This window comes from Mastomys coucha, unplaced genomic scaffold, assembly GCF_008632895.1.
Source record: "Mastomys coucha isolate ucsf_1 unplaced genomic scaffold, UCSF_Mcou_1 pScaffold14, whole genome shotgun sequence".
Taxonomy (NCBI): Eukaryota; Metazoa; Chordata; class Mammalia; order Rodentia; family Muridae; genus Mastomys; species Mastomys coucha.
This window is the reverse complement of record NW_022196896.1, coordinates 119,196,123-119,219,813: the sequence shown is the minus strand read 5'-3', so window position 1 is coordinate 119,219,813 and position 23,691 is coordinate 119,196,123. Positions and strand designations below refer to the sequence as shown.

General features: G+C 44.8%; 1 protein-coding gene across 1 annotated transcript in view; it reads right to left on the bottom strand.

Moving 5' to 3' along the window:
• Farp2 (FERM, ARH/RhoGEF and pleckstrin domain protein 2) overlaps positions 1–23,685 on the bottom strand; it is a 108,056-nt gene extending 84,371 nt beyond the window's left edge. The window contains exons 1-2 of the mRNA XM_031368499.1: positions 21,346–23,685; positions 4,384–4,594 (exon numbers count right to left, since the gene is read on the bottom strand). Coding sequence (XP_031224359.1) covers positions 4,384–4,566 — 183 coding nt within the window. The 5' untranslated portion in view covers positions 4,567–4,594; positions 21,346–23,685. The remainder of the gene's footprint in view (positions 1–4,383; positions 4,595–21,345) is intronic.
• Between the last annotated feature and the right edge of the window lie 6 nt (positions 23,686–23,691).

Genomic DNA, 23,691 nt, shown 5'->3' with positions numbered 1-23,691 from the left:
ATATGTTATAAATAACATGTATAGTCTTATATATTATATATGTATAATCTTAAATATAATAATGAGGAGGAAGGGGTATTTTGATGGGTGGTTTTGGGAAGCCACCCAAAGGAAGTGACATTTTAACAGAGCCCTGGAAGACAAGTAAGATTTAGCTACATAATGAGTACTGGAAGAACAGGGATGTGTGAGCTTATTAGCTTAGTGCTGTGAAAAAACAACATGTCCAAAAGCAACTTGGGGAGGAAAGGGTCTACTTCACCTTATAGCTTACAGCCAGTCCATCACCCAGAAGCCAGGGCGAGAACTCAAGGCAGAAACTGAAGCAAAGGCAATGGAGGAGCACTGCTTACTAGCTTGCTCCCCGTGGTTTGCTCAGCCTATATGAACAACTCAGGACCTTCTACTCAGGGGTAGCACTATCCACAATGGCATGGGTCCACCCACATTCATTAACCAAGACAATATACCACAGACTTGCTCACAGGCCAGCCTTGTGGTGGCATTCTCTCAACTGAGATTGCCTCTTCTCAGATGACTCTAACTTGTGTCAAATTGACAAACACTAGCCAGTGCAGCGAGGCATAAAAGGCTGCGGACTCCAGGATGCTGATGCCTGTGTTCAGAGGCTAGTAAGTCAGAGATTACAATACACTTCCCAAGAGGAGCTGGGCAGTGGTGGTGCAGGCCTTTAATTCCAGCACTCAGGAGGCAGAAGCAGGCAGATCTCTGTGAGTTCCAGGCCATGGTTACACAAAGAAACCCCATCTCAAGAAAACTAAAAACTAACAAACAAACAAACACAACCAACAACAAAACAAAATCCAAAATGCCAACAGGAGGGCACTCTGAGATCATACAGCTTTGCAGGCTATGTTAGGAAATTCATATTATATTCCGTGTGTAAGAAGACAAGAAGCCATTGAAAGGCTGCGACCAGATGACTGGTTTAATAGCAAAAGACTAAGAAGTGAACAGGCAGGAAGCATGACTGGAAGCTGCAACCTTTAGCGCTTGGAGATAGGTTGGTTATTAAAGGCAATGATGAAGGGCCAGCTAAAACTAGCATGGGCCCTCTGGATATGTAACTGGTATGCAAAAACTCTGACCAGCAAAGCACGGCTGGATTCCAAACAGCAACTGAGCATGAGGGGAATAAGAAAAGTAAATCGGTTACCCAGCCTAGCATTAGCCAAAGCATTATAAAAAAGGTACAGAACAAGTACTCCCTCCTGAGCTTTGTGGCAAAACTCCTCTAGAAGATTGATATAATAGATCCAGCCATATAGGTAAAACATAAAAGACTGATTTAGTATTTTAAAACTATGCAATATAATTGATAATAGCAACAGAATAAAAGAAAAGCAAATGATCAGGCTGCAGGGATGCATGACTTTTGTTCCAGCACTCAGGAGGCAGGCATGCCTCTGAGTCAAAGCCAACTGTGTCTATATAGTGAGCTCTAGGCCAGCCAGAGTTATAGAGTGAGACCCTGTCTCAAAACAGAAAGTAATGATCAAAAACGAGTGATCATTTCAATAAATGCAAATATTTGGCAAGTTTAACCTGGTTTTAAAGAGGAGAGAATTCTCACTTAACTAGGAGGGACGGAAAACCAACAGCCAACAATGTACTTAAGAATGAAACTTTGTTTTGCCTTAAGATTAAGAACAAGACAACAGTATCTTTTCTCAACATCTATGTTTAGCACAGCATTAGAAGTTAAAGCCAGCCGGGCGGTGGTGGCACATACCTTTAAACCCAGCACTTGGGAGGCAGAGGCAGGTGGATCTCTGAGTTCGAGGCCAGCCTGGTCTACAGAGTGAGTTCCAGGACTGCCAGGGCTACATGGAGAAACCCCTGTCTCGAAAAACAAAAACAAAAACAAAAAAGTTAAAGCCAATATAATATTACAATAAAAGGCACCGTGATTAAAAAAGAAGAAAAATGATTTTTTCACAGATAATCTGATCATGTTTGTTGAAATATTAAGGACACAAAAAGCCAACAAGAATAAGAAAGTGTTTCGGAGAGTTATGTCGATCCATAGAACCCTGTCATAGTGGAGTTGGTCAATGCTCTACCTGAGGGGCGGAGACCACATTTAGAGTCTTCTAAGGCAGTGCCTCTTGGGGGCACTTTGTAAACTTTGCTGTGTTGTCCCTCTCAGGGTTTTGATATTCATAGGCTCTACTGGACTCTCTGGTAATATTTAAGTGTAGGTGTTCTAGGTCTCCACGGGCATCTTGGCTGTATTTAATATTGGGAGGACTTCCAAATGGGATGGGTGCTTTGCCTGTGACAGAGCTCCTTGATGGGTGCTTTGCCTGTGACAGAGCTCCTCGATGGGCGCTTTGCCTGTGACGGAGCTCCTCATGGCTCCTGCTGAGGGTCACTCAGGGTTGTGGGATTGTAAATAATCAAATAATCAACAGCCACCAAAGTCTCCCTGAGCAGGTGGCTTCTGAGTTCACTGTCTCAAGCCCAAGAAGTGTATGGAAATTTGGACAAAAATATTAAATGTCCATTTATTAAGAAAAAGTAAGAAAGAACTCTGCAGAGTGGGAGTCGCTATAACGGAGGGTGACATTTTCTTTAAGTCTCACTCTGTAGCTCAGGCTGGTCTCCAACTTGTGGCACTTCTACTTCAGCCTCCTGAGTACTGGGCACAGGTGCACACTATCACGTCTACTGTCGTATTAAATAATTATTTAATATTATACTTGAGTTTGAGGTCAGCCTGGACTGTACATGCAATGAGTTCTATGCTAACTGGGGCTACAGAATAAAACTGACTCAAAACCAAATCAAAACAGACAGACAGACAGTATTACAGGCTCTACAAATCTGCATTACATCTCTAGATGAAAGTAGGATGGTTTAAAATCATACAAATAAGCTTTTGTCCTTGTCTAGCGCCCCCTCTTTGGGGTTTTACAGCAGGGCAGCATATTGGCTTTGGGTTCGGCTCTTGTCCCAGCTCCTCACACCCTGGCACCATGGAGGCCCTTTTCTGCCTTTGCTGACTAGGGTCAGCATCAGGGCTCACCCTCACTGACTCACTCTATTCTTACACTCTGCCTCAGGAATAATTTCCTAAATGCCACACCTACTAGGATGGTTGGAAATGAAAGTTCAAAGAAGAATGTGGAGAAATCAGACCCTTTAACACTGCTGATGGCAACAAAAAGTAGTAGCACAGCTTTTGAAAGCAAACTGGTGAGTCCTCACACGACTACAGCTTGGGGAGTTAGCAGATGGGGTTGTAATTTGGCTTCCTAGTACATTGCCAAGATCTTTTACGTGAATATTCATAAGCAACATTATTTAGAGCCAAATGGTAGTATATATTGACAAATATAGCATTTTTAGTTACAAATCATTCTTAGCTATATAGAGTTCAAGGCCAGTCTGGCTGACAAGATCCTGCTTCTAAACAAAAACGTTATTGTTAACCTGAACAAGTTCTGCATTAACAATGTAAGCTCTCTCTGAATGTTAGCACTCACTGTGCACCACTTTGACATTATACTCTCCACTGCACACTGCCTTCCAATGTCACTGCACACTGTCTCCAGGTGTCAGACCCTTACTGGATAGCACCTTCCAAAGTCAAGTTCACTGTACACTGCCCCAGGATGTCAGGCCCATTCTCCCTATCCATCGAAGATCTTTGCTATACACTAATTCCCAATGTAAGGCTTTACTGTACACTACCTTTCAGCATGAGGCCCTTGCTGTACACTACACACTGATGTCACTTCACACTGTGTTACACTATCCACATGCTTTCTTCCTAGTGCTTATTGAGTGCTTGTACCAGTACCCTGAGCAGAAGGACCCATTCTTTGCTCACACAGGTATGCTGACACGCTTTGAGGCCACGTGGTATCTTTTAAGGAGACATCAGAAGCCCAGGCACCTAGGTGGTAGAATGTAGAAGTATGAGTCAAAGCAGTTTGGTCACAGTTTGTAACCTTCAGCCAACCTCTTAAAACAAAAGAATGGAGCCAAGTGGTTGTTCTACATGCTTTTAATCCCAGCACTTGGGAGGCAGAGGCAGAAGGATCTCTTTGAGTCTGAGGCCAGTCTGATCTACAGAGCTAGTTCCAGGACAGCCAGGGCTTCCTCAGACAGAGAAACCTGTCTTGAAAATCCAAAAGAACAAAATATAAACAAACAAACAGAATAGAAACAGTGGATCCTATCAGAACCTTAGCTGAAAGTTAACCTGGAGTTACCATTTCCAAAGACTCTGCTGGGCAGTTGTCAAAGCAGTTTTTGGTTAGTTGGACAAATACAAACACAACCTCTTACAGGAATCTGGTACAGAATGATTTCACTTTAGAAGGAAATATATCTTAAAAAACCCATGCTTCTTACCTCAATGTCAAATAATTGTACAGTGCTGTCCAGCAGCTTCACTCTGATGTGCATGTGCTTCTCCTGCATCCTGGCTGAGAGGCCCTGCTCTGGTTCCAGGGTACTCACTCCAATGGACGTCTGGCCACCCAAGCGTGTCCCTGAAGTTGGTAAAGCTCTGTATGTTCCTTCTATCTCTCCCATTCTTCATTAGTTGAAAGTGAAGGAAACACTAAAACAAAAACACACTAAATAACTATATTATAATAACTATACCAATTTTTAGATGATTAAAAAATCATTGAGTTCATAGGAACCCACAATATCATGTATTTAATTAACTTCTGTGAGTCTTAAATTGCAATAAAATACGGAAAATAAAAAAGTTTTATTTTCTCCTATACATACAGTTGTAGCACAAAATGATTAAAACCTGTAATGATATTTCCAAGGTGCTCTGAGCTAGGCACAGAGATTACAGAGTGAAATCATTATATTCACCTGGGAGGAAGAGAAAACCTATGGCTATCTCTGGTCCTAGCGCTGCTCAATCCCAGCATGCCTCTCTTCTTCAGCCATCATGTGTGCTACCCATTTGGTCCAAGTGCTAGACAGTGTCCTTTCCAGTAAAAGTAACTGGAGAGCATCCACATGTGTCTGGCATCTTCACAGGAATCTGAAGCATCCATGGGCCTGTCTTTTAGCCTGGCTCAGTGTGCAAGAGCGCGACCAGGGATAAAGCTGAAGTGCATGAAAACAGCCAGGCCTGTCTCTACCAGCTTTGTGCTCCTTGCACTTTCTAGGGTAGGTCAGTTCCCACCGGTCATCCGGGAGGAAATCTGTACATGGCACTACATGACAGCCCAGGGAAGGACCTGGTGAATGCAGACACCTGCCCCACCTCAAAAGCACTATTATCTCTATGTAGACCATTTAACAGATGACTCAAAGGTCAAGAGGGTCAGGGTCATTTTCAAACCTACTTACTGCACTAAAGGAAAAGCCTGGCTTAAAGCTGTTAAGTCTAATAGGTCATTTCCTCACTGCTTTTTGTTTTGTTTTGTTTTTTGTTTTTGTTTGTTTGTTTGTTTGAGACAAGGTTTCTCTGTATAGCCCTGGCTGTCCTGGAACTCACTCTGTAGACCAGGCTGGCCCCAAACTTAGAAGTCTGCCTGCCTCTGCCTCCCAAGTGCTGGGATTAAAGGCATGCACCACCAGTGCCTGGCTTTCCTCACTGTTTTTAACAAAGACCAAGATAAGTATCAACTAGAATCTCCTAAGACTGTTTTGTTTCCTGTACTAAGGGATTTACTACTTATGGAAATTTTCCTTCTTAAGAATATTATCTGTGTTCAAAAATCAAATTAAAGAAAACTAAGGAGTAGGGATATGGCTCAGTTATCACAGTGCACACTTAGCATGGGGTAGGGATGTGGCTCAGTTATCACAGTGCACACCTAGCATGGGGTAGGGATGTGGCTCAGTTATCACAGTGCACACTTAGCATGGACAGAGTCCTGAGTTCAATCCCCAGCATCACATAAACCAAGTGGTAGCACACACCTAATTCTAGCACTCAGGAGGAGGGCAGGAGGATGGCTCTAAGTTCAAGATCATCCATCTACACAGAGAGTTCTAGACCAGCTTGGTCTATATGGAACCGTCTCTAAAGCAACAACAAACAACAACAACAACAAAACTAAACAAGGTGGGCAAGAGAGCTCAGGAGGCAGACACAGTGTAAGTTTGAGGCAAGCCTGGTTCACATAGTGAGAACTTGCTTTAAAAAAGAAACAAAATAAGAAAAACATTTAACAGTACAACATCATATAACAAAAGATACAGAGTAACGTGGTGGGAGTGAGACACAGATGCTGGCTGCATAACCAATAGACTGTAATCTGCAAAGCTTATTGACATCTCCTAAAGTCACTCTGCAAATGTCTTCTGCTAACTGTCATAACTTCTAAAGAATTTACCTCACTTGGGCTGGGGCTCAGTGGCAGGACAAGGATCTGAGTAAAGTCCTCAGCACCACGATAACAAACAACCCGTTCCTCCTATGCCAACCATTACAGAGGGTCCTTTCCTGTCTTCATGCATGTCTTATTATCAAGGCAAACCAAACAAAGGATCTGACAAGGGCCTTGGAATTAACGTTTGAAAAGTTTCTTCATGACTCACTGCCTCCCAAGTGCTGGGATTAAAGGCGTGCGCCACCACCGCCCAGCCTCCAACCAACTACTTCTTAAAGCCACATCCTACAAGGGTCTTGGTTGAGAAGTGCTCTGCGCACCCAGTTTATTAAGGAGGCTAAAATCTTTTGGCAAAGTGTAATATGAGGGCCCATGAGAAGCTCAGCAAGGAAAGGCACTTTGCCCAGCCTTACGACCTGAGCTCCATCCCAGGACTCACAAGGTAGAAGGACAGAACCGACTCCAGGAAGCTGTTCTCTGACCTCCACAAGTGTTCCATGGTGCATGTGCATCCACACACATGCACAGAAATAAAATATTTAAAAACAAAGTGTAATGTTTGAAGGAACAAAAAATGATGAAGTAGCACATAATAGTACCAAGTTAATTTCCCATCTCATTTTCTGTATAAAGCCACTTCAAACCAATGAATAAGCCAGCTACTTACATGTGAAAGTCAGTTAGCTGTGACCTACCATTCCTTTGCAAGCTCTCCTGTCTGGATGCTCCTTGAGGGCATGCCTAGATTTCCGCTGTGTCTCCCGCTAAGGAGTTACTTAGAATCAGTGGCATCAAATCCTTTGCAGTGTCTCATCAAGCAGTATACTGTCTACACTATAGTATGTAAGACTGAAGACTGCGACAAGCCAATACCATTAACATTACTATGACTCTATGAAGTACGGCCTTAGGACCTACTTGAAGGAGGTCAGTGCAAGTCAGTGTCTCTCTGCCTCTGTTGAGGTCAGCCGCTTTACCCCACCGCACTCTCCCTGCCATGATGTCCTATTTCACCACAAATGGATGCAGAAGCAATGGGGAAGTGACTATGGCCTAAACCTGAAAGTGATACAAAAGAAAGGCTTCTCTCTTCCCTGCAGTTGTTTTCTCAGGAAGCTTGTCATAGTGATGGGAAGTTAGTGACTTACAGTGACTGACTGAAGTTAGTTCTTCTGAAACAAGATGTGAGCTTTCCTCTGGTCACCACAGCCAACCTCCCCTTAAATAAGGCTACAACTCTGAAAATACAGAAAGCTGAAACACATGTTACAGGCTACTTATTTAATTGATTTTTCTATATAGTTTTCCCTTATTTTTATATGTATTTATTTACAGACAGGGTATTGTTACATCCCTGGCTCATGGTTCATTTCAGTCTATCCTTCTGCCTCAGCTTCCCAAGTGTTGGGCAATGGGAACATGACACTGGACTCAGCTTCTAAATATGTTTAGAGGCAAAGTTCTTCAGGTTTTCTATTGTATTTTTTACAAAATAGCTGCATCTAACCATGCAGTTCCAAGAAAATGAGCAAGGACAACCCCGGGGCCTAGAAGTGTACACTAAGATGGGAAGAATGTAAAAAGAGGGTGCAAAGGAAGTCCCTGCAGCTCCCTCAGATGAGTGCCCCTCACTTAAACAGGGCGCGGAGTAAGTGCTTGTAGGGCAGACACTATTCACTTTGTACAGCGTTAAGCCACATGGTGTGGTGGTGCACACATGTGCTGCGCTGCATCAAGGAGGCTGAGGCAGGTAATCACAGGCCAGCCCAGGCTGCACACAGAGACTCTACCTCTTAACGAGTGCTCTCAATCACCAAGCTGTGTACCACAGATGTGCACCACCACACTGTGTGGCTTAATGTTGTATAAAGGGAAAACTGTCTACCCTAGGAGTCTCTCTGGCCCAGTGCCTAGCTTATATTTTTTATGTGTTTTGCCTGCATGTAAATCTTAGCACCATGTGCATGCAGTGCCTGAAGACGTCATAAAAGGACGTAAGATCTCCTGGAACTTGAATGATGGACAGTTTTAAGACATCATATGAGTATTGGGAACTGAACAGGGGCCTTTTCAAAAATATATACTTATTTATTTATTTACTTATTTATTATTTATGTGTGCGCGCACATGCCACATTGTCTCTAGGAGTCTGGAAGTCAAAAGAAAGCATGGAATCCTGTGGTACTGAAGTTACAGATCGTTGAGAAGCACCCTGGGGTGCTGGGAACCAAACTTGGGTCCTCTCAAAAGAGCAGCAAGCTTGCCTTCCTTCCTCTTCTCCTTTTTTTAAAGATATATTTTGCATATGAGTGCTTTCCTTGTATGTATGTCTGGTTCCCAAGGAGGGCAGAGGCGGGCACCGGCTCCCTGAAATGTGTTATGGACAGTTGTGAGCTGCCATGTGGGTGCTTGGCAGTCAAACCCAGGTCCTCTGCAAATAGAAATGCTCTTAAACACTCTGTCTCAAAACAAAACAAACGGAGCTGGAGACACAGCTCCGTGCTCGAGAGCATTTGCTGTTCTTGCAGAGAACCTGGGCTCAGTTCCCAGCACTCACATCAGAAGTTCACAACTGCCTATAATTCTAACACCCTTTTTTGCCCTCTAAAAGTACCTGCATGAGCATGTGAGGCATATATAAAACAAATCTTTAGAAAACCCTACAAAATTAAGCCATAAGTTCATGCTATATATGTATATTTACTTAATAAAAATATATTTAAAATAGCTTAGCTCTATCCCAGCTGTCACTTTTCATTTAACATTAATGAGTTCATCATCATATGAACAAAGACAGAAGAGCTTGAGGGCTTCTCTAAGCTCTCCTGAACTATGTGTCCCACCAGGGACACCTCTGCAAGCTCACACACTGTCCTTTGTCTATTCATTTGGCTCAAAGTACATCATTCGCAGAGCGGCAGCTGAGATCCAGCGTCCTAAGACACTCTTATTCATCCAAACACATATATATATGTGCGCATATATGTTGACTTCAGGCATCTTCGTCACTTTTTCAGTTTATTTTTTGAAATAGTATCCCTTACTAAATGTGGTGGTTTGAGTGAGAATGGCCCCAAAGCACATGTAATTGAATCCTTAGTCCCTGATTAGTGGACTCTTTGGAAAGGATTAGGAGGTATGTGGGCTTCTGGATAAGAAATGACCTGGAGGCACTCTGCGGCAATTCCAAAGACAAATCTATTTGCTGCTCAGCAACAGTAGAGCAGCATGAACTACCCACTAAGCAACAGTAGAGCAGCATGAACTACCCGCTCAGCAACAGTAGAACAGCATGAACTACCCACTAAGCAACAGTAGAGCAGCATGAACTACCCGCTAAGCAACAGTAGAACAGCATGAACTACCCGCTCAGCAACAGTAGAGCAGCATGAACTACCCACTCAGCAACAGTAGAGCAGCATGAACTACCCGCTCAGCAACAGTAGAACAGCATGAACTACCCCGCTCAGCAACAGTAGAACAGCATGAACTACCCACTAACAAGTGCTTAGCCTCAAGACAAGACAGAGGCTTAAGGTTAAGACTTTAAGGCTCAGTATAATACTAAGTTTAGGAGAGATTAAAAGTAAAGAACTTGATAGAAACCGACACAATCCCAGCATCGTGAACACTTTATCTCTGATCTCTCCACTGCTTTAGAAGCAGCACACAGCTGGGTTCTTGCTGCATAATCACAGGCAGCTTCACTCAGCATCTGCTCTTATCTGACATACGCAGCAATGGCGGGGGGGCACTCTGGATCTGCCTTATGTAAGATATGACCTAACAGGAATGAATCTTATTTTGCTTTGTGTGCTTATAAATAAATATTAAAACTAGGCAGAAATACAGCAAGACCACAGCAGTTCTGTGAGCCTATTGTCAGCTTCTGCTCTGTCTAGATACCTGCTGGAGCACCAATCCAGAAGTCCATAGAAAAGCAGTGCAGAGAACCAGTAATCTATAGGGAACTCAAGCAATTTTCTCATCTTTTTTTTTTTTTTTTTTCCCATGTGAATGGAATGCTTTGGAGTCTGCACTTCTAAAAATATCGCCAGGGGCTGGAAACAATTTTCCACCATTTTGTACCTTCACTACAAGCCTGGCTGCTTTGGTTATGTTCCCATTTTAAAATAATTTTTAAAACCCTATGACATTTCCTTTCCTACAGCTGGAAAATTCAGCTTAAAAGTTGGCAAAAGCTTTGGTGATGTAACAGATGTCTACTCTGGTAAGGGAGCTGACAGTGGGAGATGTATAGAATGGAATGTGTATGGGAAAGCTCTGCACTAAAAGTGCTCTAAGACAGTAAATCAATAAAAAGATGCTCCAAGGAGCACTTAACTTAGAAGCAACAGAGTCAGCTTCGAGTCTCGATCTCACTGTCAAGATTCTTACTCTCCCTGAAGCAAGGCACAGTCTACTGTCCACAGTGAGGAGGTGCCTAACATATGCCTAACATGCTGATGATCAGTGGACATCTGCCTTCCTTGAAATCCCGGCGCCATATGAGAGAGATCAGAGGCAGACTTCTTTGCCGTCTAACCAAACAGGATGGAATAGGATACTTTATTCATGAAATCTGTCCAACAGGTCTAAAATCTACTCAATGTTATGTACTTAAAAAATAAAAACATTTATGTTTGTGTGTATGTGCATGGACATACCTGTAACACAGCATGCGTGAGGAGGTCATAGGACAACTTGTGAGAGTAAGTTCTCTCATTCTTCCATGTGGGTCCCACGGATAGAACTCAAGTCAACAAGTGCCTTTATGTGCTGAGCCATCTCACTGGAATTAATTTTCATAGCTGATGATAATGGACTTCTACCCAGTCCCTCAACCTTGGGCCATACTACTGCAGTGTTGCAAGAGATGAGTCCCTCATTCTATAAGTACAACTAGTTAAAAAAAGAAAAAAGTAACTAAGCAAGTTAATCTATATGTGGAAGCTGGAAAACAATGTCAGGTTTTATATTGCAGGGCAAGGTTCAAAGAACTTAAAAGAGCTAGCAAGGCAGACAGGCAGGAGTGAACATCCACACCCTTTCTATTCACCTCCTCTCTGGACACAGTCTAGAAGGAAGGCACTGCCAGAGGGAAGCTGACATGGCCTCAGCATCACAGGAGCCGCAGCTGAAGTCATGCCGTGTAAACTGTGGACAAGTGAACCTACCAGCAAACACTGGCACCTCAAGCCTCAGGGAGATCTGTAAAGAACTTCTCATGCTGGTAGCCTATCAGGACTTTAAGAGGCCATAGAAGAGCTTTTCCAGGGGAAAGGGTGCTTGCTGCACAAGCATAAGGACGTGAGCTCGGATCACCAGAACCCACACACACCAGGTGTGCCTGTAACCTCAGTGCCAGGCTGGCTGAGATGGGCAGGTCCTTGGAGTTTGCTAGCTAGCCAGTCTCGCTTAATTTATGAGCTCTAAGTTTAGTTTCTTAGTCATTTTTCTACTGCTGTGATTAAAACAAAACCAAAAAAACCCCACCATGCCCAAGACAACTTATAAAGGAATTTGGGGCTTCCAGTTTCAGAGAGTTAGAGTCCATGATGGCAGAACAAAGGCACTGGGACAGGGACATCTAAAAGCTTATATCTTGAAAGGATGCAGAAAGAGAAAGAAACAATGGGAATAGCAAGATTCATTTGAAACCTCAAACCTACCCCAAGTGACACATCTCTTCCAAAAGCCCACACACCTCCCAATCCTTTCCAAAGAGTCCACTAACAGGGACTAAGTATTCAAATATGTGAGCTTGGGGCCATTCTCATTCAAATCACCACATTTAGTAAGAGACACTGTTTCAAAAGATAAAGTCAACACACACATGGTATGCCACACACCAGACCAACAAAAGCCAGACTGAGGTTGGAATGAGGGGAGCAGGTGCCTGGAGGAAAATTTTAGAAGTATCATACACAGCATCTAGTTTCAACTCTGCCACTGACTCAAAACTGTTATAAGCAGCTCATTTGGAAAATAAACTGAAGTTGATGTGTTTTTGAAGCCAACTAATTTATAGTACTTATCAGTCCAAAATAAATATGCCTCATGAAGCTCTGTGACTACAGGCCTCCTACCTGGCATGGCCAACAGGAGCTACAGAAAGGACAACCACCACAGAAAGGACAAGACATTTCCTTGGACATAACTGGTATTTACAACCTTACACCTTTACCTTTACTCCCTAGTTGTATCTGACATCAAATAGATTTATCATTCTTTCACTTGGTGCTTTAGACAACTGCTAGATGTTCTAATTTTATGTAAAACAAAATTCTATAATCAAAAACCAAAAACCTAAAATCCCCCTTTTCGTGGTGGGCCCCATAAGCACTAGGCAAGTACTGTAAGTGCAGGTTTGACACTCAGGTACACCAACAAGCCCCCTGCATTCTTGACTCCCTGTCCCATCTAAGGGAGGAAGAATACACTGAAAACCCTTGCTTCTAACCCTCCCTCTCTTCTGGCATCATCTGGAGAAAGATCCCTGCAGAATTCTAATCACATGAGTGGGTGACCTGAGTGACCCCGACAAGCCACACTATCTCAGTGTGAGCTCATTAGTTAGTACTCTTAATTACATCTGCAACATGTCTTCATTATAGAACACATTTCCGGGATGGATTCTAATAATTAATGGCCACCAAGGCCGCAATCTTGACTTAGGCTTTCTGTGGCAGCTATAAAACATCATGACCAAGAAGCAAGTTGGGGAGAATAGGGTTTATTTGGCTTATACTTCCACACTGCTGTTCATCACTGAAGCAGGTCAGGATCCTGGATGCAGGAGCCGATGCAGGTGCTGTGCTGAAGGCTGCTTACTGGCATGCTCACATGGCTTGCTCAGTTTGTTTTCCTACAGAACACAGGACCACCAGCCCAGAGACGGCACCACCCACAATGGCCTGGGCACTCCCTCATCAATTACTAATTAAGAAAATGCCTTACAGCCAGATTTTATGGAGGCATTTTCTCAACTGAGATTCCCTCCTTTCAAATAAATGTAGTTTGTGTGTCAAGTTGACATAAGACTAGCCAGTACACTGACATTCACAAAATTCTCAGAACAGTTCAATATTTACATCACTTCAGTTTTAGTCTGTCCTTCTGTCCTTTGTGTGTGAGCATTTCCTGGGGTTGAGATCTGAGTGTCTTTGGAGTCTACCCAAGACTTTTAGAACACTGCGCTGTTGGAGTGTGTCTTCTCTAAGTCCTGTGAGCTGTTGGAGTGTGGGTCTTCTCTAAGTCCTGTGAGCTGTTGGAGTGTGGGTCTCCTCTAAGTCCTGTGAGCTGTTGGAGTGTGTCTTCTCTAAGTCCTGTGAGCTGTTGGAGTGTGTGTCTTCTTTAAGTCTTTGGTGCTGTTGAAGTGTGTATTTTCTCTAAGTCCTATGTGCTGTTGGAGCATGGGTCTTAAGTACTGTGTGCTGTTGGAGCATGGGTCTTAAGTCCTGTGAGCTGTTGGAGTGTGGGTCTCTAAAGTCCTGTGTGCTGTTGGAGTGTGTCTTAAGTCCTATGCTGCTGGAGTGTGGGTCTTCTTTAAGTCCTGTGGAGCATATTGGTATTTCTGATAAGCAGGCACTGGCCTGGCTGGATGAAGGATGTCAGTCCCACCCAGTCTTCTGTGGAATACTGTCAGTCCTGAGTAAAACCCTCCATGTGTCTGATTTAGCTGCAGAGGCCAGAAGCAAGCACTGGATCTCTAGGAACTGGAGTTGTAGATGTTGTGAGCTGCTATGTGGGGTTTGGGAATTGAACCCAGGTCCTCTGGAAGAGCAGACAGTGCTCTCTTATCTGCGAGACTGCCTCTGCAGCTCCTGGGGTCTCATTTTTGACCCATATATGCTCAGTGTTGAGCCTCTAAGTCCATAAACAACTTTCCCAAGCTCTCTGTGCTCTCCACGCTACACTGTTCTGTTTAGAAGGATCCCTTTCCAGTCCTTTAGCCAGAAACTTGGGATTTTAGCAGCCTTGTCTGCCCATGGATTTCTTACCTTGTATTTTGCCTGGAAGAGAGTTTCAAGAGGGAAGAGAGGGGAGAAGAGCAACTGTTACAGTAATGACTGAAAAGCAAAGAGGAAAAATGGCGGGTTTTCCCCTTTCTCCTCTAGATCCCAAACTTATCCCTATCTGGAGCCCACCTCCAGGTTCTGAACATTCTGAACAGGCCAGGGGACAGTGGAGGAAAAGCAGGCTCTTCAAATTCTGGCTTTCATCTCCACTGCCCATTATCTTTTGCTTTCGGAGTCCTTCACAACTACATCATGCACACACACATCCAGATGTTCCAGCCAATGAGTGAGAAGACCAGGATGGAGTGTGCATCCTACAACTCCTAGAAACCACGTTCCACCACCACACGCATGAACCAAGATGAGCCCACCCTGCCTTGAAAACAACCCCACACACTCTTACAGTGGCTCCTACTAGGAAAGGGCAAAGCACTAATTTCTTTCTTTTTCATTAATTTATTTATTCACTTTACATCCCAACATCCTCCCCCTCCTCCCAATACCCCCTCATACAAATCCTCCCCACCCCCTTCCCTCTCCTCTCTTCTTTCCCAGCTGTGTGCACTGATGGAAGTATGCTACCTTTGAAACTACATACCATCCTGAAAACACCTGTAATGGCCTTCATCAAGATTCTACTGATAGCGGCCAACCTTCCAGAGAAAGGATAACTGTTGTCTCTTGTCTAAGAATTATTGTTGGTCTTGTTCTTTTCTAAAACGGTTCAATTAATAAATACTTTTAGTTGGATGTGGTGCTGCATGTCTTTAATCCCAGCACTTGGAGGGCAGAGGCATGTGGATCCTTGTGTAGTCAAGGCCAGGCTAGACTACAGAGTGAGTTCGAGGGCAGCCAGGGCTACACAGAGAAACTTTGTTTCAAAAAAACTAAAGTAACTAACTAAATCCCTTCAACACTGGGATTGATTTGTTATTCAGATATTTCTGTCTGCTCTTCACTGCTCCCTATAACAACAACTACTGAAGAAACTGCAACTTTTATAGAGATAGAAAAAATATTCAGGCCGGGCGGTGGTGACGCATGCCTTTAATCCCAGCGCTTGGGAGGTAGAGGCAGGTGGTTGTCTGAGTTCGAGGCCAGCCTAGTCTACAGAGTGAGTTCCAGGACAGCCAGGGCTATACAGAGAAACCCTGTCTTGAAAAACCAAGAAAAAAAAAAACCCAAAAAAAAGAAAAGAAAAGAAAAAATATTCAGTAAAGCCTTGTAAATTCATTTTCAACATCACTTCGTTCTTCCCAAATTCCCACTGGCCAATGAAAATGCATTTCGGACCTTCTCTCCGAATCCTACTAGTTTATTTGGCATCAAGCATGAGGTGGAAAAATACCCAATCAAAGTAATCTGATGATAACAAAAAAAAAAAAAAAAAAAAAAAAAAAAGGCTAGTCTGGCTCAGGTTTCTAGGACTCTCACTGGTGCCTGGTAAGACCCCAAGCAAAGTGTTCCTATGGTCATATGTTACCAAAAAGTTATTCTGATTATAATCACTTAGGGCTGTTGGATCTTTCCAATGTAACTATGCCTGTGCCATTCTCTCCTGTGAGAAGGTAACTTGGAGGATCAGATGGCCTTTCTGGGGGTTATTACAGTGGAAGTACATTTAAGTTTCCTGTACTTAGTTTCGTGTCCATTGAAATGCACTCCTAGAATGCTGTTCACACCTTGTGTTGCCCTAGTGCTGTGTGACAAGATCCTAAGGCAGCCCAAGAGGGTCCACTGTTATCTGGCATGGAAGGTACACAGGCAATGGAAAAGAGACAAGGTTGAAATACAAAGAGGCAGAAAGTCCTTTACAAGGAAACTTTCAACAGATTTGTTAAAACTAGGCAGAGTTCAGTTCTCAGAAGACAAAGTACAAGTCTTTACCTATCAGAAAAGCAGGTCAATAATGTAGAACTACAACTGTAAAAATGCCTTAGATGTATATTTTCTTCCTTATTAAATGTAATTGTGCAAAACAGAATAAAAATCTGTCCATTCCCCCCTTACCCTGGAAACACAAAGCTGTTTGTGTACTATTACAAAATATGACTATATGTAAAATCACAAATTATGTATCCTTTTGTTGTTGTTTCTCTGTGTATCTCTGGCTGTCCTGGAACTCACTCTGTAGACCAGGCTGGCCTCAAACTCAGAAATCCGCCTGCCTCTGCCTCCCAAGTACTGGGATTAAAGGCATGTGCTACCACCGCTCGGCCTTTTAATATTTTTTGTCTAGGAGTTACTTATTTTATGTGAGTACACTATCGATTTCTTACGAAACACCAGAAGAGAGCATCTGATCCCATTACAGATGGTTGTGAGCCACCATATGGTTGCTGGGAATTGAACTCAGGACCTCTGGAAGAGCAGTCAGTGCTCTTAACCACTGAGCCATCTCTCCAGCCCCAACAAATTATGTATCCTACCAATAAAAATGTATCAGCTATTCTAGAGGAATGAATGAATTCTACTTTTTCACTGCCTTGAAAAGGAAATAAAAATACATAGCTAAGAAAAAAGGATTATATATAAAGGTAATTCATATTTCCTTCCTTTTTTTTCCAAACAGGGTCACATGTATCCCAGACTGTGATGACCTTGACTTCTGAAATTACAGGGAGGTGGCACTATGTCAGGCTCAAGTGGCACCAAGGATCAAACTCAGGGCTTTGTGTATGCTAGGGAGACACTCACTCTTCATTAACTCAGTGACATTCCTAGCTTTGTACTTTTTCTCATAGCAGACAAATGTTTACTTAATAAATTAACTTTTACTTTGTAATCTGATTTCTTTTAAAAGATTTACATTTATTATTTTAAACTGTGTTTTGGGTATGTGCATTTTGAGTGCAGGTACCCAGAGAGACCAAAGGTGTCTCATTCCCCTGGAAATGGATATTATAGGTGTCATGAGCCGCTTACCCCTAATTATATATGCTTCAGGTTCCACAAAAGCTGGCACCAGACTTTGCCCCCCCCCACAAAACTTTATTATTGTATTCAAACATTTATTGATCACTAATTCTGATATTATAGGACCTCTAAATGCTTAAGGATATAGGACCTACTAAGGGAGAAAAACCCCTATATTACAGTGGGGATGTCAGATGGAATGTGGTAAATATTACAGACAAAGTGAGGCTAGCAGAGGAATTCTGCAGGTGGAAGAACAGTTGGGATGAAGGGGAAAGTCTAACCAAAATGCCTAATCAATCCTCACACACAGGGGCAGCAGCCCCTGTGTCCCAGGTAACCACCACGGCCAGGAGGCCCAGACCACGCCCTCTGCTTTACCTGTAACAGGTGGCAGGGCTCCCACACTACAGCTCAAGGAACTCCAGCTCATAGAGATGAATGACTTAGCAGTTCCTCACCTCTGCAGATGGCCTCAACTCCACCCTGATTCTATGGTGTGCACAGAGGAGTTGAGAAAGGGAAACAACTATGTAAGCACACAGGACCGCTTGTCCACTGAAAGGCCTCTCAGGCTCAGTGGGATGGGGGGTCTCACAGGAAGCAAGAGATTGGTTGCGGCATAGTGCCACACCCTTTATTCCCAGCACTCCTGAGGAAGAGGCATGTGATCTGTGAGTTCCAGGACAGCCAAGGCTACATGGCCAGACCCTGTCCCAATCACATGACGTGGGCACATTACCTGTGTGTGAACAGAGGTAGGAGAACGGCAAAGTACAGACAGTTCAAGACAACAGAGGAAAGAAGAGGAAGCAGCTCTGGGGCGGGGCTGTCAGGGCTCTAGTAGTTCAACTAGATGGAAGTCCATACAAGCTGGGGTGGGACATTACCAAGTTTATTTTGGGATGTGATCAGGATGGGCTGGGGAGGAGAGATGAGTCAGAGCAGGGCTCATCACTATATCCTATCACATTTTAATGCCTTTTCCCCCCAGGGTTTTTAATTACATTCATTTGTGTATGTGTGTGCACAGATGTTTGACACTATTCACATGAAGAGATCAGAACACAACTTTGGGGAATAGTTTCTTTCCTCCTACCACGTGTGGCCCTGGAGCCAATGCAAGTCAGCAGGCTTGTCAGCAAGCTCTAACCGGTTCTCAGGATTTAAAAGGTATCAATAAACTAAAAAAACAGGCTTACTGGGAAATAATTCTACAAATCTAAAACAAAATCACTTCCATCATCCTGCCCTTGCTACTCTGTCCATGCCCTCATACATACTTCCTAACACTTTAACTCTTATGTGCACACCATTTCATTGTTAAGGTTAAAAAGACTATGGCTTGGCGGTTAAGAGCACTGACTGCTCTTCCAGAGGTCCTGAGTTCAATTCCCAGCAACCGCATGGTGGCTCACAACCATCTGTAACGGGATCTGACGCCCTCTTCTGGTGTGTGTCTGAAGACAGCTACAGTGTACTCATATAAATAAAATAAATAAATCTTAAAAAAAACTACTTAAAGCATATATCCCAGGATCAAAATGGTTCAAATTATGCTTTGAGGAGGGACAGGAATGAGCTTGCCAAAGAATGTTTACTAGCCAAGAGTACTTACTTAACCACCTGATTGATACAAAGTTTGCTTATCAGATTACTTTTTTAAAAAAGTGGGGTCTTAGCCAGGCAGTAGTGGTACACGCCTTTAATCCCAGCACTTGGGAGGCAGAGACAGGTAGATTTCTAAGTTCGAGGCCAGCCTGGTCTACAGAGTGAGTTCCAGGACAGCCAGGGCTACACAGAGAAACCCTGTCTTGAAACGCTGCCCCCCCACCCCAAAAAAGTGGGATCTCAAAAATCAAAATATCGCATACTAGTAGTTGCTTTTCAAAAACAGCAGACCACAATCATCACCCACATAAACACTCCTGAGGAAATTGTAACACCAGACTTTGTCATACTACGTTCTATGAGAGCCTCAGCTTTTCAACTCTGATTGATAAAGTAAAACCCTCACCCTGACAGACACATAGAGCCAAAGGACTGTATACATATTAACCTTAGAGAACAGAATAGAGTCACCCAGATTTTCATGCACACCAAGCAGGGCAGGGCATGGACAGAGTTCATGAAGGGAAAGCAAGGAAAAGGAAACTGTGAATGTGACCAAAGAAATCTGTAAATGTCTGAATACAGAAGTCCAAGTGACTAGAAGCAGGGATGTTTGGGAAGGAGGAAACTGACATAACGGTGTCCCGAGGAATTACCCATGGATTCATATCTGCTTAGGCAGTTCAGATCCTCTCCACCAAGCAAGATAATTGTGGAATCACTAGTTCTCGAACTCTTCTTACAAACACCCAGCGTTAGACTGCGACCCCGCTGCCTCAGGTTGCTCTTTCACTTGACAGTAACGGTTACTGAAGTCAGTACTTATCCAGTGCAGGGCATCTTAGCAGCTTTGAAAAATGGATTCTTAGTCATCAAAACAAGCACAAGTACATTCCAAACCCACTCTATGGATGAGGAACCTACAGTGGGGGCAAATGAGACATACACCTGAGCTCCTCTCTATAAAGGAGTCTGTAGGAAGGAACCTAACTTAATCACCATCCATATAATGTGGTAAAGCAAGGGCACTGGAGAAGCAGGGGCCATGGCTGGGTTTACACACATCCCAGAGAGTCATCCACAACCCCACCAGGCAAGTCTTCCCGTGCTTTATTTAAAATGGGGTTGTGCATAGGAATCCATGATGCACACCTGTGTTCCAACTGTACTCTCAGCACACAGGTAGCTGGCAAAGGAGGATGGGGAGTTGGGAGGCCAGCCTAGGCTATGGAAACTGCTTCAACAAAAAACGGTGGGGGATAGGGATATGGAGAGGCCGTGCTACCTGGGCATCTCCTTTGAAGACTTTAGAACTGACAACAAACAGCCCAAAGTGTTTCGCAAATGCCTTCACATATCCCGAAACTCACAAAACTTTTATTTGGCCTACAAGTAAAGGTTACTTCATACCTCCCCATTTCAAATGACCTATTTCATCTTGCTAACACTGTGAGAATCTGTGCTGTCGATCATAATATTATCTCCACAAGACTGACTCTAATTCGGTGTTACCCACTAATTACAACATTTTCACAGTGGCCCAGTCAAAACCACCTCATGGAACCAGAACAAAGCTAGGGAGGAAGGCCGCCCCTTTAAAGATTCTGCCTGGACTCTTAAGTCTCTCCATCCTTTCTCAGCACTGTGTATCGCCATTATTTCCTTCGTGAATGTCTTGTTTTCATGTCTATTTTTCACCACCATTACTGGGACATGAAAGAGTTTCAGAAATCACTGCCACGTGTGTAAACGGCAAAGGCGCTTATAATCTGGGATGAGTAAAACGCAATGGGCCAGTACTGTTTCTAGAACCTAAGAGAGTAAGAACATTAACGCTTGCTTCTCAGTTTTGAAGGAAAGGCTGAGAAGAAAAAAGAACGCCCTTCTGGGCTTTCGTTTGTGGCTCTTGGTGCTGCTTCCCTAGGCTTCTGCTCTGTTGAGCACTGGCCAGGCAGGGGGTGGGGGTGATCTTCAGCAGGACGTTCTCGTGCCACCCCCCCCAACCCTCCCCGGGACATCCAGTGTCCACGAGTGGCGCTCAGACTCTGATCACCCCCCTTCCTCGACAGCTGATCTCCACGTGTGATGTCCCTGCCCTCAGTACTTGGCTGACAACCTGGCTCCACGGAACCCTCCAGCGCTCAGCCCTCCCCAGACTGGCCATTTACACAAGCAACACTCCGGCCAGTCCCCAGCGGTCATCCAGTCTGGACCCGAGGCTCCCTCCCTTCGCCCTCCACCGACAAGCCGTTCACAGACGTGTGTTGTCAAACGCGGACTCTGGCGCGCCTCACGAAGGCCTCAGAGCCGGGCGTGGACTTTCTCTGGTGGACGGCCAGCCTCAGGCCTGGGCCGGCTCGGGTTCCGCTGAGGTCCGGCCGACGAAGGAAGCCCGCGCCGGACCCGCCACCCCTGCGCCGCTCGCCCCGCTCCCCCGCCCACGGCCGCCGCGTCCTCACCGTGCAGCTCCGGCCCGCGCCGCCGCCAGCCGGGCCTTCTCAGCGTCCTGCGCCCGCGCCGCCCGCGCCGCCCGCGCCGCCCGCTCCCGACGGCTAGCTGCTTCTCCGCCCCTGCCCCCGCCGCGAGTCCGCCGCAGCCCCGCCCCTCCGCGGACGCTCCGCGGATTGGCCTGCGGGCGGGTCCTCCCGGCCGGCGTCTGCGAGCGCAGCCCCTCGCTCTGATTGGTGGATCACGTAGGGCAGGGCGGGGCGAGGGGGCCCCGTAAAGTCAAAGCTGCCGAATTGGGCAGCCCCTCCGCGGGTGCGGCGGGGCTTCGGCACGCTGAGAACTCTATGCTGGGTGGAACTTAGGAGAGCCGCGAGTTCTCCGTCTTCGCCTTCCCTTTGGCACTGAGCGAGAATTCCGTCTTGGACGCAGCTTTGGAATCACGGGAGGACTACCCCAGACCTGGACTCCGGAACCCGGCTGGGCCCTTACGTAGGCCTGGGCGGGACTTTGGCACTCGGGCGGGTCTCAGCCTACAGCCTAGCTTTGGCAAGCAGGGCGGCCCGGGTTCTGGGTGGGGCCTTGGACTTCAAGCTCGCGGGACTATTCTGGCATTCATACTCCTGGTCAGACTACCAGGCTCCTTTCCATCCATCGTGCCCAGCCTGGGAATAGTGGAACCGTGGTCTGTAGGCGCCCGATGTTCCTAAAGGGTCGCTTTTGAGGTGCTGTACTGGAGGCAGGGTACGCCAAGAGTCCTCGAAGCCGCGACAGTTCCTTTCTGGATTTGAGGCTTTCTGGAAATCAAAACTGGATTTTCTGGAAATCAAAGACTGGATTCTGGTCCTTCCACTTCTGACTTGCAGCAACCTCACCTTCTTCTTCCATTTGTTAATTGAATGGCCCTGCAGGGAGCCAGCCCTTAGAACCACAGTCTAGGCTAAATAAATCGACACAGGCCCCAAGCGATTCATATAGAGCACTAGCCATTGGCTAGAAGTCCCTCAGATAAGCAGGGAGGGCCTCAGCTTCCCCAAGGCAACCTAGGAGCACAGGCTGACTGTGCTCAACACAGTTAGTAGGCGTCCCAACGTCCTCCACCACCTTGGCTATCCCTTTCTTGTAAGCGGCCACTGCCACAGCCACTGACTGTGATGTCAATCGTTAAGGAGCTGGACTAGACAAGACAAGAATGAGGTTAGACATGAGCAACCTAATGATTTTGAGAGCAGGAGCCTCATTTCCTAGGGTCAGTACGCTGCTTAGAAAGCAAGAGGATGAGAAGGGCTCTGGTCAATACAGGGGTCAGGCTGACAAACGGGCATGAAGCCGAAGAGGTTGATCATCCACCCAGATTAGGATAAAGTTTCCGGTTATGTGGTTTGTTATTGCAGGTTTTTATAAAACATTGTGTGTGTGTGTGCGCGTGCGCGTGCTATAAATCCTGGGATCAAACTCGTTTGATCACGTTATAAGGTAAGTACTTTTACCCACTAAGCCATCTCATCAGAGCAAATTCAGATTTTTAAAGGTGCTTTCCTGGGCTGGGGAGATGGTTTAGCTGTTAAGAGCACTGGCTGCTCTTCCAGAACACAAATTCAGTTCCCGACACCCATAAGGCTTCTCACAACTGTCTGTAACTCCAGTTCCAGGGGATCTGACATCCTCTTCTAGCCTCTGGGTGATACGCATATACATGGTACAAAGACATGCATGCAGGGAAAATACTCATACACATACAATAAAAAGGTAGAAAAACTTAAAAATCTGAGCATGGTGGCATACACCTTTAATCTCAGCGCTCCAGAGGCGCAGGCAGTAGATTTGAGTTGAAGACCACCAGCCTGATTTACATAGAGTTTTCCAGGTTAGCCAGGCTCCAAAGTAAGTTTGTCTCAAACACACAAAAAACGACAACCAGAAAATAAACAAACATATTAAAAAAAAACTAAGACACTGTTTTCCTAATTCATCTCTCTTCTTACAAGTATGGAGAAGTAGAGACATACTTGGATCACTTTTACTTCCCAGGATGTTTAACAGTTGTTGCTTCATTTTCTAATTAGTAAACTTAGCTATGAAGTCTCAGTGCCCACTTTACCGGAGAGTCTGCAGACAATTTGATAGCCTGTACACACTTCCGTACAGCTACTGCATTGCTTTTGGAGTATCTGGGTTATGCAGTACTCCTGCTATTAATACAAGTAACTTTCTGCTCTAACATACAGTTGTAATTGGGGTCTTGAATCTTCCCAGTGGACCTCACACCTTACTCAAAAAGAAGACTACTCATTTAATATCTAAACAATAGTGCTTTATTGAAAAAGGGTTAATTTAAATGGATACAAAGTTGAAGTGTG